The following is a 27,617-nucleotide window of genomic DNA, read 5'->3' as shown; positions in this document are numbered from 1 at the left end:
TAACTCATTTCCACAACTCCCTGCAGGACATCTGTTTTGTAGAGTACTGAGGAGATCAATTACTTGCCCAAGTCCATGTGCTTAGGACAATCCTTGCTGTAAGGGGTGTTCAATCACCTTACCAACAAGATTGATTGGATTTAAATCCAACTGTTTGCTCCGATTCCACTGGGCCATAAGGGGTCAAATCTGACATCCTTTCTTATTGAGTTTTAGTCATTTTAGTGCAGACATTGTGGAGGTACTTGGGGAATTCCAGGTTGTGACCTGCAATTTGGCTGTTCATTCCCAGGGTCTGCTATCAGCAGACAAAGCTGGCATATCCCCGGGGAGCGCTGATGCCTGCAGTTCTAAAGAACCTCTTAAGCCTTTGTTCAATCACCTAATTTTGCTACTTGTTTCTCTCTCAATTCCCTATTTCTTCGGGGGTGGGGGTGGTGGGAGAAAGCAAATGCAAGGCAATTCTGTCTGTACCTGGATTTTCCAAATTTTCTGGATCCCTTCAAAATCTGCTACTGCCCCTAAATGTTGTTGTTAGCAATTGCATTGTGGAACAGGACAAAAATGGACTATCACATGGATCTGTCTGAAGGCATCTGTTGCCTACTCTACAGCAGATCCTGAACTCCACGTTCTTGCAGAACAATGCATGCATTGTCTATTCTTTTCCTCTCCAAAAAAATAACAAATCATAGGAAGTGCTGGACAAACTGCTTTAACCTCAGTAGGTCACTTGGGAAACTCCCTTTCCCGATCATGTTCTCCCCCTCTCGATCAAGCCTCCCCTGAACTCAGAATGTTCCTCACTTGTTTTCTTGTGGATCAAAGATATGAAATGGCTTTTGTGAAAACTCCTACTGCTTCCCATCACCAAGAGTTACTCATTCCCACTTTTCCAACACCTCATTTTTGCAATTTACTCCATTTATGCAAGACGTAAGTCACCCTAACTGAATATCCAAATTAATCCAAAACCTAGGGAAATACTACTTCGTAGTGAGGACATAGAAAGGGGAGTCTTAATCTCAGGATTCTCTTCTAGACTACTTTTGCTTCACTGCTGTTCCATTCCTGTGCCCAGTTGCACTGCCCTTTTATTTATTTAATTTTAAAAAGGGAACAATTATGCCATCAAGTCAACTAACAAGGAGTGTTAAGTGTTATTTTCCTTTGCATTAATCTGTGCTCTGAAGAGAAGCCTGAGATGACGCTGGTTAAACTGTACTTGCTGGGCTTCACACACTCCATCTCAGTTACCCATTTATCTCATCTTGCATGAAGAAGCCAGAAAGATGACAGATATGTGACCTCACTTGTGCTGAGCAGTTGCAGCAATACTTTACTGAAGCTTAGAATAAATTATCTAGAAAAACCAATCAATAAATCCATAAAATGTCTTCCGTCTAGTGAGCCAAAGGACGTTATTTTGATAAAGAGAATTTTTAAGTGAACAAAGTCTATTTATGATATCAGATGATGCTGTTCATTTGTACTCATCCCCTCCCTCCTTCCAATACACCATTTCATGCAGAGCACTCCAACTGCAACCCAAGAAAACACAGACTAAGTGCTTACAGGCCGCAGAACATACCTCTGAACCAGTGGCAACGGGAGGAAATTGAGGGTAGACGTCATATCCAGTCCGCAGTCCAACATGATGGTGGTGGATTTGAACTTGAGTACGTTGCATGGTAAGGTTGGATGTCCTGACAGGCAGTACTGAAAGAATACAAGGATGCATTACTCGTAACCTCTACCTACAGAGTCAACTCCTCCTGAAAATTGCCTTTATTCCCTTATTTGAAACACGTAGTTTCATGCACACCAGAATAAAACCCGATTTCCCATGAATCTGTGCCTCACAGCTGTGTGTGTTCATTGAGTTTTCTCCATAACAGGCTATTAAGGGGCAGGTTTTCTTCAGACAAGGTTTTCTGATCACAAGGGTTGAGAGGATGATACAACTTCTCTCTCCAATTTAGGACACATGTAGATTCTCTTTTCTACCAACCTCAAAAATCAGCTCCTTTAAAACTCAGTCCTACAGGCAGAACTGGGCTGGAATTGGCTAGCAGATTTCTAAATTACTTGGAGTAGAAAGGGAGGAAGATAATTCCTGCAGGAACACAAGTTTTATTTCTTTAACAAACCAGCCTAAGCAACCAAACAAGGTGCAGCCCACACCTGCTTGGCACAGATCAGCAGAGGAAGCTCTACAGGTGTGCTGCTGCAGCTCTGGGGCATGCTCCCATCTGCTTTTTGTCTTGCTAAATGCAAACAGGAAACACGAGGGAATGGACAACCCCTACCTGAATGGAAAGGTTTGTGTACTGAGAAATCCCAAATGCTTTGCAAGCTTAATGAGCCAGTAAGCAGGTTATGTACAGGGGCACTTCAGCATCATTGAGATGCAGTCACCTCTTGTATGGAGAGTGGCAAACATTTAACAAGGCACAGGAGCAGGTGAAGCTTTGAATAAGAAGAGAAGTGAATAAAAATGCCAGCTTTAAAACGTGGGATTAGAAACACATGTCTGAATAGAGCATGGCCATCTCTGCATGAGGGTTTCTCCTCTTTGAGGAGGGATTCTTTGGTTCTTCAGAGACTGCAAGAATAGGATATTTTGCATCTTAAATACAAGTTTTTGCATCTCCAAAGTCTGGGCATCTGGCAGCACAGTAACACTCAGGTGGTCGAATTTTAGCTTTTAAATTCAGGTTTTAGTCAATTAAAATGAAAAATATCAGTTGGATGGCCAGGCACTGCACTAAAAACAGATTCAGTAATTTTCGAAGTCACTTATACCTTATGCTTGCTTTCTATAGTTCACTCCACAAAGTGGAAAGAGGGTAGATTAATCATTTCATTTTCTACCTCTGCGCAGAATATGTTAACACAGGACTGCAATTGTCTGGATCAACAATTCCCAAGGAGTCTATTTACACACATTCATCAAAAACCTGTTTTAAATTATATTTAAATATTAAAAAAGCTACTGAGCCCCAAATATTCAATTAAAAATATCACAAATACTTTTGTTTTAAATTCACAAAGCCTTAATTATTAAGAAGCAGCATTACATTTTGCCTGCTGTTAGCAAAGTTTTAAAAAAAAATGTGAAAAGCCAAGCTGGTGAAGAAGTGAGTATACAAGTAAGGAATTCAGTTGTTTTATTCACAAATGTAAAATTCACATGTGAAATTAAGTTCTCATCAGACCAGAACTTTGGCAACTGAAGCTATAAATCCAAGTAAATAGAAAGAAATGAAGGAAAAAATATAATCTAAACTATTTTTGTAGCTTTTAAACTATTGGTAATTAAAAAAGGCAATGAAATATCACCACTTTTATCAGCAAAACACTTTCTTGCTTTTTAAAAAATCATGAATAGGATCGTGACCCTGACATCTACAAGCTAACTGGAAAATCTTCCTTTTTTTCTTCTTTAAAAGCATCTAAAATAATCTATATCTGTGGCTGTCATGCTGTGGTAAATGGATTCCTGGGAGTCAATGGACTCTTTTTACCAGATTGAAGTGACTAAAAAAAAGGAAAGCAATTCATATATGCTATACAGACATTTGCACAGGTGACATTTCTGGGCCTGTACCACCGTTAGAATTTTAGATTAGGAATCCAAGAATCTGAGTGTCTGCACTGTATATGTCTCTATACACACTATAAATGTGATAATTTCCACCCAGTTTATACCTGTTACTGTTTAAAACAGATCCAGAGATCCCAGTCACTAATATTCCTGACCAGACCAAAATGCAAATCTTTTTTGCTCTACGATTTGTTCGCTTCCATCTTTATTCCCTTGCGGCTCAAGGCTGGTGCCTCATCTATCTAAAAAACAGTTGTGTAAAATATGCCCGCCTCAGCTCAGAACTTTCTTGGCAGGCTTTGTAAATCGGATGAACGTTTGACAGAGCAGGGCACAAAGAGGTCAAGACGAGGGGCTAATTCCAGATGCTGAGGCCCTCACAGAGGCAGGCTCTCAGCAGACATCTGGTTCACACTGAGCACTCGCCAGCTCAGAGCCTCTCTGGTGATCTCATGGATGGCAATGTGACAGAGAAAAAGGGATGATGTCTCACGCTAGCAGCTCCAAAACATTCAAAAATTTTGCAGGTTAAAGCTAGTGCTTTGAATTCCAACCAAAGCCAAGAAATACCGCAGAGAATTCTTTCAGTATTAATATCACATGCTAGCTTAAAATCTAGGGGGAAATTAGCAATCTGATTTGCCTGGACCAAAGCACATCTGAATTTGTGGGAATCTAACATTTTCACTGGATTCTGAATCAAGTCTGGAGTCTGTCACCTTGTTCATCCAAATTCAAGCCAAATACATGAAAAAAGAGGATGAATAGCATCCAACTTCTGCCCCCACAACCCTGAGATTCAGGCACACCTCCAGACAAACATAAGATGATACAGAGGTCTAAAAACGTTAAAATACAGATTTCAGCCAGCTTGTATTTCCACTCCCCCCACCCCTTCTCCCTCTCTACCCCCATACAAGACTTTAGACATTAAAAGAACTTTGCATTGTCACTACTGTCTTCATTTAAAGATTTCTCAGCTTGCTTTCCCCCCCTGCATTATATCAGTCTCTACAATCACATCCAGAAGTGCTTAGCTTTGCAGTTTGTCCCACTGGTAGTATTCATCCACATACAGAGACTTAATCGCACACGTAAGATTATGCAGGATCAAGCCCTTCAGCCACCTGTCCACGGAATTAATTTTACATGGCTACACCATTAGATAGTGATTTACTGGAAGTCTCAAAACAAACCCAGAATACAAGTTCACTTCTATTTAGCTTCCTCAAGAGACACTGCTCAGGTGCAAAACTGAGAGACAACCTTACACTTAACAGTGGTATAACTTCCGGTTAAACAAATCAGACATTATGCTCATGTATTTTGAAATCTGCTTTGGTTTTCACCTCCAAAGAATTGGAGCACATTACGTGAAACTGGCAAATTTTTCCTGAAAAATACAGTAGTGGCTGAAGCCAAGGTCTCTGGAAATCTTAGTCGCAAAGGAAGATCTAGAAAGGAGATTAATAAAATGGGCAATGTATTTTCTGGGAACTTTCCCTTTGGAAGATTGTAATATCAGAACCGAAATATTTGTCTTTAGTATAGTGCACCCCTGAGAAGTTATTCCAGGCTTATTTTCTTATTAGTAACTACCTGTATTAACAACGTCCTGCCGATGGAAAAAATTAAGTTTATTGTGAGCCGCAGGGATTTATCAATATTCCTAGAGCAACCGAGTAGAAGCCACACGTACACCGGGCTAGCTCCAGCACTGCTCCACGGCGAGACTCGTGTTTTAGGAAGGCAGAAAAACATCCCCCTCCACCTCCTCCTCCTCCTCCTCCTGAATCCCACCCACGTTTCACCCGCCCCAAAACCCCCCCCACCGCCGCCGGGGGGGACGGACACGGCGGCAGCAGGCCGGGGCAGAACCTCCCGCCCGGGGCTTGTGCCCCTTCCCGCACCCCGGTGCCTGACCCCGACCCGCCCAGGCCTCCCCGGGCTCCCTCCCCTCAGCGCCCTCGGCTCCCCGCCGACCGTTTAACGGCCGCTCGCGTGCCAGGGCTGCTGAGGGGAGCAGAGCGCGGGGCCCGCCCTCTTCAATTTGCCCTCACGCCCGGCGGGGCTAAAGCTATTACCCCCCCCCCCCCCCCCGCCCCCAACTCCTCTCCCTGTCGCCGCGCCCCCATCCCCACACACTCACCAGCTTCATGCTTCACCCGACTCTATTTACTGGGACAATCCTGCCCCCACCTTCCTGCCCGGCCCACAGCACCCCCTCGAGGGGCATGATGGGACTTGTAGTCCCAGCGCCCCCCTCCCGCCCAGGATGAAGTAATGGCCGAGCCCTCCCTTCCCTCCCGAGGCATGCCTGGAGTTGTAGTCCGACCCTCGCTTCCCCCCTGCGTTCCATTGGCGTGCCGTGCCGCCGAGGCATGCTGGGAGTTGTAGTCCCCGCGCGGCGGCTCTCCCCGTCACCCTGGGGAGGGGGGAACTACAAGTCCCAGGGTCTCACAGCGGCAGCAGGTGGGAGCTCGGATGTTGATATCAACATGGCGCTTGTCAGACAGACAAAGACAGTCAGTCTGGTGTGATTGAGCCAAAAAAAAAAAAAAAAAAAAAAAAAAAAAAAAAAAGAGAGAGAGAGGGAGAGCCAGCAAGGAGGAGGGAGCGGCAGGAGGAGAGCCAGACGGGGAGGGGGCCCCTTGTCCTCGGGGGGCTGGGGAGGGGGGGGGGCTCGGCGGCCGAGGGATTTCCTCCCCCCTATTGTTCTCGTCCCTCTGCGCCCCCGTTCATCTCCCCTCACGCTGGGGCGGGGGGCGGGCGGGGGGACCCCCCCCACTCCTGCCGTTACATGGTGAGGTGGAGCCGCCGCCAGCACCCAGAGGTGAGTGTTGCTTGTGGGGAGGAGGAGGAAGAGGAGGAGGAAGGTGGGGGGGAGGAGGGCGAGAGCGGCGCCTGGAGGGGAGGGGGCGGGCGAGTGGGTGGGCTGGAGGGAGGGAGGGGAGCGGGAAGGGGGTCCCCCCTCAGCCGGCACCGCGGCTGCCTGCGGGGGAGTTTCGTCGCGCCGGAGAGCGGGTTTCCTCGCAGCGTGGGATGTGCGTGAGGGGGGGGGGGGGAAGCCGGGATGGGGGGTGGCCGGGGGCGGGCAGGGGCAGCCCCTCAGCCCGGGCGGCCGCTCGCTCGCCGGCGGAGTTTGAGCTTTTTGGGGTTGGTGTCGCGTCTTCTCGGCGCCCCCGGAGCGGGGGAGGAGGAAGGTGTCCTCGGGAGGCTGCTGCGGGGGTCTGCGGGAGGGCAGGGCAGCCTCTGGGTTTTAAAGAAGAGCCCTCCATCGTTGTTCCTACCATTTATTTATTTATTCTTTTTCAAACCCCCTTTTCCAGGCGTGGGGGGGGGGGGGACGGACGGACTCGTGGTGGCGACCCACTCAGTCTGGGTGGGTGTTGTTTTTTTTTTTGGTTTTGTTTTTTTTTTTTTTTCTCTGGGTGATGTTTCGATTTTTGTTCGCCGCTGAGTTTGGGGCTGGGCTGGGTGCGATCCCCAACGTGGCTGCGGAGGGCGGCGGGGACCCTGGTTCCCCGTCCCCAGGGTCCTGGGGGGGGGGGCTCCCCCAGCCTGGCCCGGGGCTCGGCCGGGGAAGGCAAAGGAAGGAGGGAGGCTCCGACCCTGCGGGGCTGAAGCCCGCTGCGCCCTGAGGATCGCGCCCGGCATCGATCTGGGGGCTCTGTCGGGGAGCTCTGCCCTGCCTGGGGGGGCTGAGGGGCCGCCGGGGGTGTTCGGGGGCTCCGCTCTAGGGGAGCCCCGGTGCTTTGTGCTTATGGAGGTGGGGGAAATAAGGGCCACGGGTGCCCCAAACCCCGCAGGCTTCAGGGCTGGGAGGCTGCGCGACGAGGAGGGCGAGAGCTGTTGCAGCTCCCGGGGCTTTGAGAGAGGGTTTTCGGGGAGGGCAAAGGCGTGAATCCGAATGGTGGCTTGTTGCTGGAGAGTTTAACGTGGGAATGGGTGGGGGGAGGAGGAGGAGGAGAACCCGGAGGGAAGTCATTCCCAAAATCTGTAAGGAGAGCTTGGGTGGGGTGTCATAGGCTTGTTTATTTTGTACTTCTTGGGAAGAGATGGGGGGTGGGAGGGTGGGTGGTGTGTAAATGTTTTTGTATCCGGGCCTGGGATTTTTTTTTTTTTTTTTCGGAAGAACAGTGTGTTTGACCCCAGGAGCGGTTGGAGGAAGTGGCAGGGAATGCCGCTGAACTGTTTTCAGGGTTAAAACAAAACAAGAGGCGAGTGTTTTTAGGCGCAGAATACACATGCGAGACAGACGGAGCTGAGTTCTTCAACCTCAGTTTTGTCTGATGGGCTTCTTTTTTTTTTTTAGTTGTAAGAGTGTCTCGTGGTATGTTTGCAGAGCACTTTTTCGGAAAGCATTTTTGCCTTTGCGATAGCTCTGAAAAAAGCCTTGGTCGTGTGTGCTGTTTTTCCCAGTCCCTTCGTGTTAGGGACAAAAAACCCGTGGTTTTGGGGGAGTGGGGAGGGAAGAAGGAAGAGGAAATGAAGATTGTAAGCATGTTTGCTGTATGTGGAGTCGGGTATATCTCAATTTGTTTTCCAGCTCAGGTAGCATTAGGAGTAGGGGCAAGTGGCTTTTAAGTACAAAATGTACATGAACAGACGCTGCAAGGATTTAAACTTTCTAGGGAGGAAAGTGTTAAACCGATGGCCAGGGCACGTGTTTGAGAGCACTGTCGGAGAAAATCTGATAGACGCTAGCTACGTGCCCCTGCTTCAAACTGATGGGCATGGAGAAAAAAAAAAAAACTGGAGGAAAAAAACCCCTACAATTTGCATGAATGATACCATGTAAAATATATCGTATCGGAGAGAGGAATTGTGCTCTGCAGACGGTTTGTGGGCTGGCAAAGCCCTGAAGTGCCTGCTTTCGTCCCGTGATATGACTAGCTCATTTCTGCAGGGCTCATCAGGTACAGACTCTGCTTCCTTCCTGGGATGGTGCAGCTGGCATTTGATTTCCTCCATGGATGGGAGAGGAGGAGTCCTGTGCAGTTTTTTTCCCCGAGATGATTGCATTTTCTTTGGCCTTGCTGTACCCTGCCTCATTAGTAGGAACTGCATCTATATTTATTTACCATTATACCATGTCCCTTGGGATGTCGGGTGTAGTTTGGAGTAGGTATATATGGATTTATCACTCTTCACATTTTTTTTTCTCCCATCATGCTAGGACCAAATCCGTCAACAGCAGAGAACAAACTTAATTTATTTCTGTGTTTTGCGTCTCCCTTTTTGCCATTTCTCTTCCAAATTGCAAAGAAAGCATCTCCAAGATGCGGATGGGGGAGGGAAGTAGGGGAGAAGTGAGAGAGGGATGGAATATGTTATCTGTGCAGGGATGCATTTGTTATCTGCATGTTCCGGGAGCACTGGGTTCTGTGAAAGAGCAGAGCTTGACACTGCTCCTGAAAATTGGGGTTTGAAAATGCTCTTTTCCCCTATGTGAGGATTCTTCTTCAGCCCTACGACAACCCCAACTTTTTCTCTGTGGTTGACAGATTGTCTGACGAGCCTGGGCATGAGACTAGGAACAAGGAACTTGTGTTTTACTCAGTGATGTCTGTTCTTCCTCCTGTTGTTCCTTTAGCACCAGTGCAAGCACCAGAACAGGCATCAGCATTTTTACTCCTGTGTCATCCAACTGTTCAGAGCAGGTCTAGACGACATTATGGTATGCAGACTGCCAGCTGTGTTATAGGAATGCTACCATAGGTGAAACTACAGGATTTTAAAAGAGTGGTAAGGAAATTTGGAAGAAAATCCTGTGTGGATGAGGCCTGCTTATCTCTATTACTACTCTACTGAGCCGTCTTGAGCAATTCCTTTCTATTTGTTGACCTTTCTAGAAAACGTGCACCTCTAGCATTGTGATTCTGATAATTCCACAGAATTAGTAACCAGTGTCAGCTGCAGAAAGCTGACTTCTAAGGCAGTTTCTGTGTGGGTCTTACCGGTCTCTTTCAAAAAGATATTAAAAGTTCATGTCTGTCCAGTGTTTTGAAAATTAAATGATTATGAAGTGTTTGCTTTATAGTGATAATCCATAAATTCATGCAAGTGATTGGTATGTTTTTTCATCAGTATCTCAAGTGGTGAAAACAGTGGGGTTCTGACATTCACTTTTTAACATTATTTTAATAAAAAGACTTTTTAATAAGTGTGAATTTCAGGAATTGTTCTATCATTAACTTTTGGGACTGCTTTTTTTGTTGCATGTCCGTGGGGTAGTGATGAGATTTGGCTTTTTAGGATATGATGTTTGGATGGGGAATTGGAAGAATTAATAAAACTGAAACATGAGGAAGGAAGAACACTGTACTGTCCCTTTCATAAAGGAATCTCAGAAGGTTTTTGGTTATATATGTTAGAAAACAATCCAATTTGTGTGAAATGACAGCGCTTTTTAATCTAAAGCAAGCAAGTTGTGCTATACAGTGATTTCTGTGCAGAGCTTTTAGGGACACTACAGAATTACATATTACAGTGTTGGGATCTATGGCAAATATTTTTCAGCTTCTGCAAAGTTTAGGATTTGAAATCAAACACTTGAAGGGATAGTGTCAGCTTAATAGCCTCCTGCAAAACCGTATGCCTTCATTTCTCCTGTCGATAACTTTATGCAGCTTTGACACTTCTAAAGTAACTGAAGTCGATTTTACTTTATACCGATTTGAATGAAGCAGGCATTGGATTCTGCATGCATGTCCTCGTGGGATTGGTTTTTAATTATACCTGTGCTGATAATATTATCTTGTGGGTTATAAAAGAAGTGAGACCAATGTCATGATTATTGTGGGGTTTTCAGGAGATAATGAGGAGATGCTGAGGTTTTTTTGGTCTAACTCATATCCCTAAAGCTGGTTTTAGTCATAAGATTAGTAATAAACTGTATTTTAGCATTCTAATATTCGTGTATTGACTAAAGCTCCCTTCTGATGTATAAAATTAGGATGGCTGGGTAGCTGAGTATACCAAGCGTTCGTATTTGAACACTCAGTCATGCAAACAGATTGTATGTTAGCTATGAATGCAATTTCCAGTGTTAATGCTAAAGATAAGTGTTTTGACAAATGCTTTTAATTTGGGGAAGAATACAAGCAAGAATAACAGGATATGAAAAGAAAGTGTTATTTTTCATTTTGCAGGTGGCAAATCAAGGTGTAGAGGGATTAACTTGCCCAGGTTCCTACATGGAGTCTGCAGCAGAACTAGTAATCAGTCTGTGACCTCAAGGGTTTGTCAGGGCCTTAATCAGAGTTTTTCTTCCTTGTCTCCTTAATTGGCTAATTTCCACATTTTGAAAATAACGTCTAGAAATTATTTTTTTGTCCTTCAGTTTCAAACTTCATAGCCTGAAGTTTTTTCATTTTCAGTCAGGCCTTGAAAAGCCAAGGCTGGAAAGCTTTGTCTGAACAGCACCTCCCTGACATATGATACTATCTTGAAACAGCCTCTGACAAGTGAACCCTCTCATTGAAATCATGTGAGGAATTTTATTACTCAACTCTGAAGATCTTCTGGGGGAAAGGAGGTTGCAAACTATTAACTATGTGGTCTTCATTGCAAGTTGGCACATAAAATGTTCTTATGCATTGAGGCAGTCATGAGGTCCGCAGCAAGAAGTAGAGATTCAGCTTTGTAGTTGCTGGCCAACTGAAAATTTCATCTTGTAACTGTGAGAAACACATTTATTTTTGTACTATGCCTCCTAAAAAGAGAGATATTTGCTTGAAAGCTTTCTTTAAACATGGTATTGTTTTCCTTCCTCTCTCCTCCCACTCTGCTAGGTGCTTATACAGGGTTAGCCCGTGACCAGAAAAGCATGTGGAGAAGCTTTTACGATAGATAACCTTAAATAGTATATTGTGTTTGCAATGCTTCTTTTCTTTGCTCTTGGGTTACCAAAAGCTCGTTGTTCATGCAGGCTTCCTGCATAACACGCTTCTGAGCAAAGTGCTCATTTCACAGTTATGAAACTGCTGCTATCGCAATTACTGCATCGTAAAGCCTAACCTAATCAGAAGTGATCGATTTATGGCCATAACTTGTGTGGTGTGCTAGTGGAGTACAGCTCTGATGTTTCACATTTGATTCATTATGGCCAAGCCACTGTCCTTCTATTATAAAATAATACTTTGTACCTTCATTTCTAAATCTTTTAAGTGCTTTACAGAGGTATCAGTATTTTACAAATAGAGAAACTGAGGCATAAGGACCAAGTGACTCACTCAAGGTCACATACTGAGTCAGTGGCAATTGAACGTGGCTGGCTCTTCCCCATCTATACTGAACTTTTTAGATATGTGATATATTAATATATATTAACCACATAAGGAATTTATTGGCTGGTCATCTAATGTGCTCGATAAGAATATCTAAGTCAATGAGATTTTTTTTTACAGGGATGGAAGGATTTCCCATGTTCTATTGACTTGTGTGTTTTGACACTTGTCATCTTTATTTATTCAGTTAATTTTATTACTTTTAAATCCATTAGATTTTTTCTTTTTTACCCCCTCTCTCTCAGGCCAAAAGCACTACACTGGTAAACTTTCTCTTAAGACTGTAAGGGATTCCCCTTTTTCTTACATAGCTTTTCTTCTGCTTCGTTTAATAGGAGTTTTTCAGTGTTGGACTTCAGATCTCAGGAATGCACGTGCATGTTTGTTACTTGTTTTGATTCAGCACCGTGTTAATGTAGACACCAAAAGGTTGAACAATTACTGTTTTGATCCACTTTTTTAAGAAATAAAAAATAATCCATGACTGCTTTTTTCTAGCCGTCTGTGTGCAGATTTCCCTTTCCCAGTTCTTAATCAAAGCTGCACACAGTCTGCAGTTAAAGACTACTCTTAAAACTGGGAACTAATGTAGTGCAGTGTTTCTGACAAAGTGTATTCTGCTTTATCTTTCCTGTGCAGCCAACCAGAGGTATGGAAGGTCAGTTAACTCTTTCTCCTACAGAATTACTCTATGAATGTTTACTTTGCCGTTCTGTGTTGGTTCTAGTGCAGTTACTAGACTGAAATGTATTATTAAGCGTTGGCCTTTCATCAGGTTGTGTGTACATATACACCAAAATGACTTCTGTAGTATGGCTTGACAAAGACCTCACTTTTGTGTATATGTCCATGGTATGTTGGCAGGTTCTTCTTCCAGTTATTATTTGCCCAGTGGGTGGAGTGTTGTTTCCAGATCTAGTGAAGAGTTTCTTGCAGCTTGAGGAAACAAATTTTATTACCTGCTTCATGCATAGAGGTGGCATTCTTTTGTTCTCTACACACATGAGATACCTATTTAGACTGTATTAAATGTATATGAAACCCGTTCATTGCTGTGGAGGTAGATGAGATCTTTACATTGGGCTAGGGAAGTAATTTACAAGCTAGGCATATAAAATATATTACGTTTGGCTGTACCCCCAGATGAATCTCTCTTGCCCTGAACTCCTGTCATTGTTTTTCCCACTTTTGAACCTAATGTTTAAGAAGCCTTATTTTCTTCTCACTTTCTAAAAAAAAAAAAAAAAACAAACAAAAACAAACCCCTAAATTTTAAGTTCAGCAGTGAAACAACTCCTACTACTGAAACAATATTGTAGGCTACTCTTTCAGTCAGCCTCGTGAACAGCCAGTTTTATTCTTCTGATAAGCCTATGCCCTATCAATTGGGAAGTGTAGCATATAGTCATTTCCTGCATTTTGAGCTGCCCACTTCTTATGAGCTCTGAAGCAAGCACTGAATCTGCTTTTTGTTCTTCAAGTGGTACTGTAACACTAATGGAAGCAGAAAGCATTTAGTTAGTTCATAAAATACAAGCGCCGTTTCTACTTGGATATTTATTCTGACCTTTATTTTGGACAGTTTCTCTGCCATGATCAGATTCTCTGATTACAATGTCAGCTTTCACTAGAAGTCTCTTTGTGATTTAACTGGCAGGGTTTTGGAGTTTGATCAAGTGGGTTTGTAGCAGCTCTGACATGGAAGTAGTGCTCAAATGTGGAAAAGGAACGTTCTTCCTGGCAATGAGATCATGCTGGGCTCTCAGTTCTAGGCTCTGCCATAGGTCTTATTTTATGACCCAGGGAAAACTTCTTGACTTGCTTGTGTTCCAGTATGTAATATGAAAATAATCCTTTCAGGACTGTTGAGATGCTTTCACGTTCGTAAAGTATTTGAAGTTTCTTGGCTGGCTGGTAGTGCATGCTGCTGCTTGCGGTAGTATAAACATGAATGTCATAAGTGTATTTACACAGAATAAGAACTGGTTATTTAAGCTAATACTGATTTTTCGTGCTGCAGATGGGAGAGGTAAGTAGCTGATCATAGTTTTCTCAACTGAGTTGTATTGTCCATGGTTTCCAGACACCGTAGTCAGTCATTCTCTGACTGTTTGCATTTCATGGGGGCTCCATCTGTTTGATGGAGTGGTGCTGTTCAGTGATAAGTACAGCGGTCTGAAAAAGAGGGAACTTGGTGAACTTGAAACTTGCTCCTCCCTCTTTAATTTCTTAATCCATAAAAGTAGAATGATGATAACATATTAGAGATTCATAAAATTTAAGGCGAGAACAGACAATTAAATTGTCTTCTCTGATATGTTTTATATGCTTTGTATCACAAGCCTTTAAATTTTAATCATTTACTCTGAAACTGAGACCAGTAACTGATGTTTGGCTAAAAACAATTTGAAAGCTTTCCAGCCTTGAGTGTCCATCATTGATAATTTCAGACTCATCACTTCTCTTGGTAGTTCGTGCCATCTCGCTGTTAAAAATAAGTGGCTGATTTCTAATTTGAATTTGTCCAAGTTCTGCCGCTGGTTCTTGTTACGACTTTCCTGACAAGATTAGAGCCCTTTAGTATCCAGTGCTTTCTTGCCATGGAGGTACTTACACTCTGTAATCAAGTTACTCGATTGATAAGGAAACAGAGTTGAGCTTTTAACTCTCACTCTGAGGCATTTTCTCCAGCACTCAGATCATCCGGTGATTCTTCATGGTCTCCGTTTATTTTTAACATTGTGGAAACCAAAAATGGTGAATGTTCCAGCCTGTGTCTGATCCGTATTGAATACCAAGGTGCCACGGTCCTTTTTGCTACGCAGCCATTTGAAAGGTTCACAGTAGCCCTTTTACATAGGGAGATCCCGTTTGTGAGCCTCGCTGCTCCAACACTGAGGTTCTTTCTGGTAAAGTCTGCCATTTATTAGTTACAGTCTGCATTTCTTAGATTATAAATTCACCTTTGTATTCAGATGTGTTTTGCTTTCCTGAGCTAACTTAAGGTAGGTATTCAGACTTCTTTCTTTTGCTGTCCTTTTCTCATAATAATGTACTGTTCCTGTAGTCCTGTTGTCAGTCACAGATTTTTATCTGCAGTGATAAAAATGTTGAACTGCATCAGACCTTAAATTTAGTGACAAAAAAATTAGCATGATGCAATCCCAGGAAGTAGATTAAGAACTGGCTAACTGACAGCTCTCAGAAAGTACCAGTCGATAACGGAGCAGCCGATGCGGATTTCCACTAGAACCAAAGTACGCTCTGTGCACATACTTTCTTCTGCTCAACTACATTTGTAATGTCAAAGAACAAAGTCTTTTATCAAGACATTTGCCGTTAAAACATGCTGACTGGCACTACCAATATCCCTGTTCTGTAATTCTTTACTGGGAAAATATGTATTTGGTTGGTTGTTCTTTTTTTTTTTTTTTTCCCCCTGTTGGGTTGTTTGGATTGATAGCCACTTTTCTGCCTTACAGCTCTCCAGATTTGCTCCATCCCCTTTTAGAGTTTTAGCATAATATAAACATCCACCTGGCCTGGGGTTGTGTCCTCATTAAACCAATAAAAAACAAACCCCACCCTGCAAAATTGCAAAAAGCTTTCTATGTTGCATGGTTTTTAGGCTGATTTCAAATGTTTCCCTACTAATGGATTTGTTGAAAACCATCTTTTATTACTGGTGAATTAGAAGGTACTTCATGTTGTCCCAGTCTTAATGAAAACCATTCACAGTGGGTTCTTCCTTCTACTAGAAAGTTACTTGTTTATAATTTTTATTACTGTTATTTTATTTGCATTTTATATCTTGCATCTTGCACTTTGGTTAGTAAGAGGAACATCCCAAGACATTTTGTTCCTGACTGTCTGCAAATACAAAATCACAATGCTTTTGGGGTGGCTGTGGTGCATCTGCTGGCAGCTTGCGTGGCATCATGGAAGTGAAGACCTTTCCAACCTTTACAAGCAGCTATTTATGAAGGTGCTTGTGAATTATCCTTCAGTTGATTTCATGGGCATTATTCTCATAAATACTGGTGTCACACCTCTGTCACACTCAAGTAAATTCTGTTTTATTCATAGCAACATGCCTTCTTGCTTTTTGTTAAAAATGCAGCTGCCTTCACTTGCTGGCTGTTCCCTTGAATTTCCCGTCCCAAACTGATTTAGCTTTTACTCCCTCCACGTTGCAGCTGTAATCAGCAGTGCACAGGAATGTCTCTTTCTGTAGGGAGGCAGTATTTTTGCCTTGCTTTTTAGGATACTGGATAATATGGGGTCTTGAAACCAAACCTCATTTAAATACCACTGTCAGTAGGAAGTGAAGTGTGTTGTGTTTTGGCTTTGGGGTTTCTTTTTGTGTTTGTTTTGTTTGTTTGTTTTGTTTTTAAAGGTAGGTGTTTGAAAGGAGTTATTCCCTGAGAAAGTCCGTGTTCTGAAACCTGCAAATTCCAAATGCAAATAGGTCAGGCGAGTATCTGAAGTTCGGGGTGTCTGCTTCCTTTCTGGCTATTGAATGGGCAAGCTGCCATAGCGATAGGCTTTGAGGAAAGATTTGGAAGGGAGGGGAAAAAGGGAAGAGGACTGAGGCACAGGATTTTGGAGACTAGGAAAGATACTGTAAAAGAAGGGGTGCTATTTCGACCTCTTGCAGTCTGAGGTGTGGCACTGTGGAAGTGTAAGGCAAGTAATAGAGACTCAAAAATGTGTACTGTTGTTGGACATAAACATTTCTTATAACGCAAGCCTCTGAGCTCAGCCAGCGGCTTTCCTGCCTCCTAGCTAAATCGGTATCTGATTTTTCTGTTCCTCTGCTGCCTTCTTGCAGGAGTTGTTTATTGACTGAAATTGTTTCCATATGGCTGCAACGTAGAGCTTGATTACATTAAACGTGGCGCTTTCCTGTGGCATTGGAGTGCTATGGAAAGATCATCCCTCTTCTTCCAACCTCCTCTTCCTCCATAAAACCTTGTTTTTGGAACATGTAACTTGTTTGGGTATTATCTCCTCTTCCCCACCTCCCTCCCCAGCTTGTAGAGTGGGAAAACTGGTCCAGTTTTGGCTCTTAGTATTTGATTGCTTAGGTGGGTTAAGTCTGCATATAAATTGCTGATAAAATACTTCAGATGAAGATGAGGGTGATGTGGTTGCAGTTTGAGAGCATTACTGGAGCGGGGGGCCCCAGTGTGTTAAGCGCTGAACAGGTATGCAGACAAGAGATAGTTTCTACTGCCAGAGAGCTTACTGTCCATCAGGACAGTCCATTTAGTTTGTATTTGTTTACATTGATGATCAATTTATATGCTGCTCCAAGGAGGTGTTAAAATCCCTGCACTTGGAGCTTCCGGGTGCTAAAGGACCTGATTCACCACTTGTTCACCGTTTATTTGGAGCCTGGAAGCTGTGTCTAGTTTGTGGAAAACAAATGCGTTTAACAGCAAATGGATGCATCTGTAGCTTTGATAAAAATAAAAGCTGATTGTTGGCTAAGTTAGGTAATTAAACCAGGAGTGAAGTATCTCCAGCCTTTCTTTGCAATTACACTCTTTTACCAGCTTGAGTTTATAACCTGGATTCAGTATTTGGTTGTTGTTAAAAATGTTTTCTATTTAAATAGTTTAAAATATATAAATACCTTTTCCTTAAGGCTAAGCCATCTGATGTCATGCCTACATTTCTTGTAAGGAACTTAAACAGGACCTAGGCAATGTGTTTTTACTGCCAATGTCTGAAATAAAGTCAAACTGGTGAAGTGATGGTAGTCATTCTTGGCTGAGCACATGGAACCAAAATCTGATGAAGTAGTAAACCAGCTTTCGACAGAAGTAGCATCTTCTGCATGTGTATAGAGATTATTTTCTTCATTTCTTTATATTCAGATAGTTCAGATCACAGACTATTTAATTCAAAACTGAGAAACCATTTGGGAGCTGTAAATACAGAAATGCTTGTTTTCCTCGCCTAACATAAGGTAGAAAAAAAGAACAACGAGGAAAGAGATTCACTAATACCGAAATATTTCAGTGGCAGACACAGCAAGGTTCAATTCACTTAATAAAGATAATTCATTTGTTTTCACTAAAGCATTTTAAAATGCAAACTGTGTTTCTGTAACCCTTGGATCTTAGGGATGATATTTTTCTGTAACCTGCGTACAGCACATACAATGTATCATTCAAGATTAATAAAACTGTAATACTTAAAAGCTGGCATTTTACAATTGTTTTATAAACACTCTGGCTAATAACCCAGAGTGGAAACTGAAGTGCAGGTGTGCTGCTGAGGCCTTTGCCTTGCCAGTGTGAAGCTCCCTCCAGTCTATTTTTAATTCAACATAAAATGAAAGCTTCAAGGGGCCAAACTAAGCTTTCCTAACTGTGGGGTATCTGGGGACTTGCTGGGTGGTGTAGGGCACTCTAAGGTGTTAGATGTCTGTGAGGCAGGTTCAAGCCACAAGTTACGTAAATGTCTTTCATAATTTAGAGGTGTTTGACTAGTCAGCTGGCTGGTAAAAGGAAGACAGTGACCATGAAGCCACCATGGCCACCTCCTCTGCCTGTCCTTTTCCTTGAGGGACTCGCTGCTGCTCATTGTTTGTAGTAAAGGCTGTAGGAGCCTCGATCCAGTTGGGCCATTACAAGTCTTAAACTTGTGGTATGATGGAGCAGCCTCCCTTCAGCCCACACTGAGGCACCTCACTTCAGCAGGAGGGTGGATTTAAAACCTTTCATTCTCATTTGTGTTTCTATTTCGGCTGGTTCCCTGTCCTGCATGCTGTTTTTTGTGGATCCCTTGGTAGATGGCTTGTATACATCGAGGAGAGAACTTTTTATGAAAGGCTGTGGATCCTACACCTGTGGGTAGGATGCCTACAGGTCCTGATTTATCTTGAAGATCTTTCTACTGCAAGTTTTGCAAAATGCTCTGGGAAAGGTAGACTAAGGAAAAGCCTTAGTTTTCTTCTGTCCCTCACAAAGTACACTAGCTACGTAGGAGCAGAAGCGAGGACTAGATCACATTTAGTTTTCAGTGTTGTCATCTTCACAGGAAGGGAGAAGAAAAGGTAAATTGTGACTGTTGCAGACCTTGTTCTACTTCTTGCACGTCAGAGCTGCGTTCTGTTTGTTAACTGGTAGATGACCAACTAAAACAAAACCAAAACTTCACCTCTTTAAACGCCTCCTTTACAATAATGAAGTTTAGTTTGCTGGTTACTTTTCAGTGATTGCCAGAACTGTTGAAACAGCATGAGCTGATGAAGACTCGTGTATTTTATGTGAGCTCAGATATTTGAATACGGAATAGAAATAGTACTGAATATCTGCAATTTCCATTAAATTTCAGTGCCTTGAAGGGATGAGTCCTTAAAACAAGATGTAACTAACATTAGAGGCAGTGGGAGTGCTCTCTGTTGACTTCCACAAGAACTGAACTGGAACTACATTGAGGATATTTTCTTTTTTTAATTAACAGGAGATCACTGAGTTCTAGGTCCTTTCATACTTAAGAGTAATTAATTCTCCATTGTTTTTGCTTTTGACAGACTTTTACTGTCAACCTTCCAAAGGAGACATTGGCCCTTACTCCATTTCTTTGATGAAACAATTTACTACCTTCCCTCCGCCTTTCGTGGCAGAAACTTGCTTCTGGTGCCCTCCTGGGTGCTGTTCCCCAACTCTGCTTTGTGTTCTCAGTCTCTTACAGATAAAAACCTGCACAGTGTTGGGTTTGGAACATTTTTATTCTCGTTGTCCACTCTTTAAAAAGTCTGTAGCGCTGGCCTTCTAGTTAAGGGCATGTGTTAACTGTCCTGCAAATAACTGAATAAAGAGAATGATCCTTCAGTTTTCTACTACTGAGAATTACTTTTGAGAAGAGACTGCAGTATTATCAGTACATTTTGGCTGCAAATGTGATTTCTTTTTTCTTAGATGCTAAAGGGAGGGCTTATGACTTCTGAGGTAAAACTGCGTGGAGACATTACTTGGGCAGACCTCCTAAACACTCCTGCATCAATTTGGATGTGCTGGGTATGAGCCCTGTGTGCTTACAGCCACTAAGCAGAGTGCTGGACCGTGACTCTGTGACTGGTGTTCCCAGAAACCAGAGAAATTGCAAATAATGTCTGCTTTCTACTGCATCTTGAGTCTCTCTTGCCTGTTGTCCCTGCTCCTGTTGACATTTTTTTTTTCTTTTATACCTGTTCCTATGCTATTTGCAGTCATTGTTTCCAATTATAAACTTTAGCTTAAAATCCATTTTAACTAACTTTTCAGCTCTGGCCTTAGCTACCTAGCAAGATTGATCTAGCAATGTTTTCTCAGGTTTCTAAAGACACCACGCCAAAAAGTATGGGCATCCCTACCTCGCAGCTCTGAGATGTTTCTCTTCATAGGAAGACGTGTCTTTGTAGTCCAGTCGTTACCCCAGCACCAGCCTGAACCCAGGTAGATCATCGTGTGCCTGCACATTTATTTTTAGAGCAAGTTGCACAGGAAAATTGCATATGCAGGGAGGCTAGACCTGAGAAACTTGAGAGGTGCTATCCAACCTCCACAATTCTGTGATATTTGCAAATAGAGGAAATTAAACGAATAGTTTTCATAGAGATACATCCTTGTGCTTTTCATCCTGTCCCCCATTCTTTTTCTCTGTATTTTTGAAAGGTGGGCCTTTTATAATAGTTCTTAAAGACATACTGCTCTCACTGGATTTAACACCATGGCTGGCAAAAGAGAGGGTTAGAAGCCAGTTGATTAATTGCTGTTTTACATGGTAGACTTTGAAATTGTGAATTCAGTGAGGTTCCTGCTTTGCTGTGCGTTTTCTACAGAGCAGCAGTGGTGCACACACACAGTACTTCTAAAAATAAGGGTGTATGTCGTGAAAATATTGCTTGAAGCTAGGCTCTGATCTGCAGTAACGGCAGAGCTACGCTAATTTGTACCTCTGAATAGAGGCAGCTATAAAATAAGATTTACTTAAGAGTTGCAATACATGATGCAGAGACTAAGTTCAGTTAAAATCAGGTTTAATAAATGAATGGCTGTAGTGGTCAGCTCAGAAGCTTGGCTTATCTCTGGCACAAGGCTAGCAGTCATAGATGCTGAGGAAAGCCTGTAAGAACAGGGTAAACATTTGATACCTGGGCAGCACATACTTGCAGATACCCTCACTGTGCTTCAGGCATTCGGTATATCTTTTGTATCCCTTTTCCACTTAAAGAGAAGTCTAGGTATGTTAAATCCTTAATGGCCCATTTGTCTAGACAAACTGCCATCCTGAGCTGTGTCCATTGTGCTGTTTTCCACCTGCTTAATGTCACATACCTGGAGGCTAGATAGCTTTTGTGAAGCGAGGTGCTTTTTTTAGTTCAGTTCCTAGTAAGCAAATGCCCTTAATTTAGAAATTGTCAACTTTTCTTAGTGGGTTGGTTTTACTCCGTTTGGGTTTTTTTTGGCATCCCTATTCAGTCCTGTCCTGTGCCACTTAAAACATGAACAAATACAGTCTTTAAAAATCTTTTAAATGTGCTGGACAGTAAACCATGATCACTGTCCCCCGCGGTTACCATCCTCCCCGATCTGTTGACAGCGCTACTTGATTACTAACTCTCATTTTGTTCGGATGAAGTTGGTTAGGATAACAGACCTATATGTAACTCCTTGCTTGATCTAGCCTGGCTAATTTTGCTGAAAGTGATTCAGGGAGTGCTCACACCAAGTACTGCGCCAGCGGGACTCTGCAGGCGCTCACTCCTGGCAGGGAGGTGATGGCAGGACAGGCAGGGCACGCTCAGGTTAGCTTTCTACTGGCATGCCTGCATCCAGAAAAATACATCTCTGTGTCCAGAGTAACACGAACATCGGAGAATGAGGGCAACGAATGATTTCTCTCCGTTCTAGGTCATCTGCAAACATCTATAGGACTATCAAGTTACTGTTTAACTCCAGCTCTGTGTACTCTTCATATGTTAGGACTAAGTCTGCTGTCCTTTAGAAAATTAAGTTTTTTTTTCTGACTTGTCAGTACCTTTTTGGTATGGTATGATTGCTATTTGGCTGTCATTTCTGTAACTTGTAAAGCTGTCTCCATTGTATGCAGTTTTATATCCCATTAGCTTGCTCTTTCTTCATCATATTGCACTGCAATCATCTGTCCTCTTTTCTGCCCCCCTAATACTGTTGGATCTCTCTTTTAATACTGTGTTTTCTAAAAAACTTCTTTCTATAAAATGCCACTATGTGAGACTATTTTCTTGGCTACAATGATCTTTATAAGTCTAGGATGGGAAATTCTCCTTTTTTTTTTTTTCTTTTTTTTTCTAGATATGTATTTGATAGCCTCATCTTTTCAGAGCCTGACTGCCTCCTAGTTTACCTAAAATGTTATTTTTTTTAATAGGATAGGTGTGAACATATTGTTTCAAATGCTGTGCAACAGTGCCAATTCTTAAATTGAGGGGGGGAAAGGAGCGGGAAACAACACTGCAAATTAGTTCCTGGGAGTTGCATCGTTGAAAGCACAAGGGTTAATATATTTCTCCAGATGTTAATCTGTTTCCTGCTTTTATTTTAATGTATGCATGTAACAAGATTTTGGTTTCTTTGTCCCTTTGCACTTGAACTAGAAACTGTAATCTATTTGTGGTGCATAGTAGAAAAGTATTTTTTTTTAGTCTTTTGGTTTAACAGTTTCTCTGTAGAGGAAGAATAAACAGATTGAGACATCTTTCCAGTGAAATATAAAATGAGAGAACCGCAATATCTGAACTTAGCGTTGTCTCCACTAATGGGGACAAAGATGACAAAACAGATTGAATGGTCCCTTATTCCCTCTGTTTTGGAGAGAGCAAGGGAAATTGGTAGGCTGAAGAGAATAATCTGCAAATAAATGGCTATGAATGACATTTACATTTCTCCTTGCAAGAACTTGGTAACAGTTCTAATAGGAATGGATTGGAAATGGGGGGTTTTTAACCTGAAACAAGTAGCATGCTTAAATTTCATTGCTGCTGCTGATTTCTATCCAAAGATTTTGGTTTTACAGCTGTTATTAAAAATTTATGGGGCAACTTGAAATCAAAGCAAATATATATTCTCTTTATTATTTAAACTTGGATTTTGTGCAACGTATGCATTGCATCCATATACTTTATGCAGGAATTCTTGTTGTAGCAAAGGCAGACAGCCTTTAGGTTGTGCAGTTAGACCTGAGATGTGAAAAAACAGGTTTCTCTCCCAGTGATTAATGGTGGTCTGATTCTCTGTCGTCTTTCCTTATCTCTCAAGTAACTTCTTATGAAAAGGAAGGTCTCTCCTGAGGTCCTGTACTTAGGTGTTTCCAAGCTGCAATCTTCTGTACTGTGCTTCATGCTGAGGTTTTTGTCACACAGGGGGTTTTCGTGTTCCACATAACCTGGGTTTACCCACTGGTGTGCTGAAGGACTACCTGGAACTACCTCTCACTTCTTAAGGCCTAGACCTGGAAATATTTATATAGATGCTTCACCTTATGTGACAGATCATAGTCTCACAATTAGAGCTTTAGATTACAAGTGGTTTCCAGGGAGGGGATGGCCTGCCTTTTGTGCCTGTGTTTGTCACTGAGAACAAGGCTGCCCTCACTACAGGTAACGGACTCCTGATAAATGCCTTTTGTTCATTCATATTTCTTCTCTGAATATCTTCTTCTTGTCCTTCGTTCACTCCTTGCTGCATATAAAAGCAAGCTGTCAATACTGGCATCTTTTTAAAAAAAACGGGTGGTTTTTTTAATGTGACAGCTTTGAGAATCTACATGTTCTTTAACAATGTCAAATTTTACCAGAACCTAACATCTGACTTTTGCAGTGAAAAGCTTGCAGACATGAACCCTGATGGTTCCAGTTCGATAAGACAAGGGAAAACCCTATAACTGCATGATTTCTGAAGGGTTGCAGTTGCTTGTGTTCAGGCATTTCTTTGAGATTCATAAGTGGCAGTTCTTTGGTTTGTATTCCAATTCTGACCTGTCCGGTGTCTCCAGCTAGTTGGTGGTTTCTGAGCTCTTCCATGAGTTGTTGCTTCTGCACTTCATGGGATTCGTGCATGCAGTCCTGGGTATAATGTAGCTCTTGGTGTGCTGTTGCTTTAAAGCTCTGATAAAAGAGTGGTAAAATGTGGGAGAGAAGGCAAAAATCTGAAAAGCTGCTAGATTTTAAAGATTAATCAGCCTGGTTTAAATAGCAAGCAAAGCTACAAGCATTCTTTTCTACACTGCATGTTTTCTTCCATTCTGCTCTTGCAAAGTTGTTTCTCCAGGGGAAGATTTCAAGCTCCATAAGACTGTGTTCTTATATTAGTGTCAGGACACAGGCTAAGATTATTTGTGTGAATATGTAGAAACAGTTACATTACCTGGGGTTACTTTCATGCTTTCTCGCTTGGTAGAATTATGGCCTCGTATTTCACAATTGCTTATCTATTACTCTGTTGATACATATCTTTATTTACAAACTCATACCAGGGAACTCTTGTGTATGAGCTTCCATCCTAAGCGAAAGAGAAGTCAACATAAATGATAGGGACTTTCTAGCCTGTGTAGGTGATAAAAACAGTCCTACTTATAAATACTAGGAAGAATATACAATAGTATTCTCACTCCCTCTCAAGAGGGTTCAGTCAGACCTAGGGTTGCTATAGTTATTTAGTTGGTTAGTGTTTGGGTTGTTGTTTTGTTTTGATGGTTTATTTTTTCATTTGCAGAATATATACCCCCCGCCTCTAAGAGGCTTCCTGCACCCTTGGAACACACAAATAATTGTTTCAGTGGTGCTGCAAGCAAGGAAAGAAGTGATATGAGCAACCTGAAAGATGGAGGCACTTCCTAAAACAGATCAACCCCTGGCACACTTTGTTTGTAGACCTGTTTTCTACTGGCAGCCACTTACCTTCTCTCTGCTGGGGGTTTTCACCTCCTGCTGTGCTGGTTTGACTGCTTGCATAAGCAGGCTCAAAGAAGGGTTGTAAAACTACAATGGGGGAGGGGGGAGCAAGGGAAAGGGTAGAAATTATAATTTATTCTTTTACATTTTGTCCTCTTTTCCAAATTGTTTACCAGTTGTGCTTATGAAGCACCATTTACAACCCAGATCAAAAACTGAGGAGGTCTTGTTTAAATCTGTATTAACAGCAAGTTTATGTATCGGTGTTACTGACTTGCTCACTCTTGGTGATCTGTAAGGTATTAGAAGGGGAACCCTGAAATAATTGCAGCAAAATTAAATGTTCTGTACTCTACTTACAGGCATGCTCTCCAGTGCTGTCGGAGCTTGCTGGCATTGTTTAAGATGTATAAGCTGAAGGGATGCAGGTTGTTTTTATTACTATTTTTAATTAAGAAAATGTTTTGCCAAAAAGGTTAGTGGTTTTATGACTCTACCACTTCCATGTATCTTAGTGTTACTGGGATACAGGGTGGCCTATGAAGCTGTTTCAAAAAAGGTTGGACTTCTTTAAGGTTAAGAAATGTGATCTGCTTAGCCTTAGGCAAAGTGAAGCAGTTGTGTGTGCATAGCATGCAGGTTAACAGACCTCTTTGTGTGCATCTGTGAAGTTGATGTCTTCTGCTACCATCTAGGGTGGTAGTGAGAATTAATAGTTTTCAGTGTGCTCTGCTGATGGAAATATATATATATATATGTGACTTATAACTGAAAATGTGTATTCATTTATTGAATAGCATTTGATATGAGATCAGACTTTTCACTTATGAGGACACTAGCAACTTTTTATATCTTGCCCCATCAAAAGCAGAGAGAGGTGAGCAAAAGAGCAGGTGTGGATCAAGGGGAGCCAGGTGGGCATTGATCCGAGCAGATGGAAGCTGGACAGTAATGCAAGTGAGAATACTGGAGGGACTGGGCATGGTCCTTCGGAGTCGTAAGCAGGGGGGGCCCAGGGTAATGGTGCTCCAGCAGCCTGAGACTGGGGCAGAGTGAAACGGCAGAGGTGATGAACAGTGGATGGAGAGGTTGTATGGTGGTTGAGGGTTTATTAGGAAGGATTTTGCTCCTGAGAGAGGCTTAACTGCTGATCCATCAGAGAGTGGTTATTAGATCACCTGGCAAGCAAGAGAAAATAAGGAAAGCCAATAAATTGTGTTTTCTAACACCCACTGTCCTGTTGCTTCCCTAGTCATGATTTTCTGGGGACAGTTTTTTCCTTTTTTGCTGTATAGTGGACTCACAGATCCAGGCAGTTAAGGGAAAATTAGAGTCTTGCTCTTATTTGAAACATCTTGGAAAGGAAGCAGTCTTAAAGGCAACAATAAATGCTCTGCTGTAATGCAGACTAAACCATACTTAAAGCAAGTCTATATCCATCACTCTGATATACTGAAATCCCAATCTGCGATTTGATGTCAGGTTGATGAATTATGACCTTTTTTATTATTTATTTTAAGGTTTAGTCACAGACTTTATAAAAACATAAAGTGTGTCTGGCTCTGGTTATAAGGTTTATTGAATGGCTGTGAGAAGCTTTTAGGTTTGGAGCACAAGTGGTGGTTTTGTTTTTATATATACAAGCAACTGCATTTGTATGTACATAACAGTTTATGTTTGTTTATGTATGTAATTTATAATGGGTAAAATTACAACCAGGTATAAATCACATTTAGTTACATGCGTGGTAGTGGGTAGAAGGCAATTCATGCGTGTCACCCTTCTGTGCTTAGGAGAGTTCCTCCGTGTGGAGAGACAAGTTGTCCTGGGCTTGAGTTTAAGCTGCTAAGGAGCCAATTTAAGATGAAACGACGTAAGGCACTCACAGTGACACTCAGGTTGTGCAGATTTATTTAAATTGCTCTGAGGTCTGGTTTAATCCTTCCAATTTGCGTAGACAAGGCCATTGGAGAACATCCCTGAAAATAGCACACACGTGCGTGGCTTCGCATAGCAAACACTGTGCCCTGCTGCAGAGCTCCCTCACCCCCCTGGCTCTGGGGGTACCAGGGGGGATGGATGCCCTCAAACCCCAATGTCCTGGAAAACAGCTCTTTTCCGTGCTGCAATGCTTAGCTCTGTAAGATTGTAGGATCTGCTGCTTCGTATTTCATCAGGTATGGGTGGAAAGGTTGCACAGCACTGGTCCTTTGTTTTAAAATAAAATTGTCTCTCTAACAGCTGTTTGGCCAAACTGCTCAAGTTGTCCATCTGCTTTCTGTTTGCCAGTGTGGATGCTGGATAGCTTTGGAACTGAAGATGTTCATTGGCTTGCAGTAATGTTCACAGCTACCTTGGTGTCTTGAACAGATCTGATAGGAAATATCATCAATTGTCTTATTCCTCACTTGGACTAAAACCATCTCTGCTTTTTGACAGAGAGTAAATCTTTCCCTAAAAGTTCTGACATTGCTCTTGCCACTTCCTAGTGTGGGAGTGACCAATTTTGCCTGCCCAAAGCATGGCTTAAGAGTTCATAAGCAACTTACTACACCTGTTCGAGCATTTCCTTTATATCACCCGTGATACAAAGCTGAGAGCCCCAACCCCTTCAAGTTTGCATTTTTAGAAGGTGAAAGGTGGTTTGTTTATAATTTGTGTGTTTCTTCCTAAAGGATGGGTACATTTGTTTGCTTGAATTTCATATTTGTAACAGGTTTTTTTGCCCCATTTGTACTGTAGAAATGCAACTGTCAGTCCAATGCTTCTTTTTTTTTTTTTTTTTTTCCCC

The 27,617-nt window shown here is 42.3% G+C and overlaps 2 protein-coding genes across 14 annotated transcripts in view; one reads left to right on the top strand and one right to left on the bottom strand.

The window, feature by feature from the left end:
- INTS9 (integrator complex subunit 9) overlaps nt 1–5,830 on the bottom strand; it is a 72,216-nt gene extending 66,386 nt beyond the window's left edge. The window contains exons 1-2 of one of the 2 annotated variants that reach the window (XM_032985045.2): nt 5,757–5,830; nt 1,592–1,719 (exon numbers count right to left, since the gene is read on the bottom strand). In XM_032985045.2, the coding sequence (XP_032840936.1) occupies nt 1,592–1,719; nt 5,757–5,765 (137 nt within the window). In that variant the 5' untranslated portion in view covers nt 5,766–5,830. Of the gene's footprint in view, nt 1–1,591; nt 1,720–5,206; nt 5,252–5,756 lie in introns of those variants that run through there. The other variant, XM_032985047.2, reaches the window with a different exon arrangement.
- Nucleotides 5,831–6,254: 424 nt separating this feature from the next.
- Nucleotides 6,255–27,617, top strand: part of HMBOX1 (homeobox containing 1) — a 122,710-nt gene continuing 101,347 nt past the window's right edge. For 7 of the 12 annotated variants that reach the window (XR_006166385.1, XM_042802974.1, XM_042802972.1 and 4 more), the window contains exon 1: nt 6,256–6,440. The gene's annotated coding sequence lies outside the window, so the exon portion shown is untranslated. Of the gene's footprint in view, nt 6,441–6,561; nt 6,652–27,617 lie in introns of those variants that run through there. The other 5 variants (XM_042802975.1, XM_042802970.1, XM_042802973.1 and 2 more) reach the window with 4 other exon arrangements.

Source organism: Tyto alba, unplaced genomic scaffold (assembly GCF_018691265.1).
Source record: "Tyto alba isolate M040663 unplaced genomic scaffold, T.alba_DEE_v4.0 Super-Scaffold_40, whole genome shotgun sequence".
NCBI classification, from domain to species: domain Eukaryota; kingdom Metazoa; phylum Chordata; class Aves; order Strigiformes; family Tytonidae; genus Tyto; species Tyto alba.
This window is presented reverse-complemented; position numbering and strand designations above follow the sequence as displayed.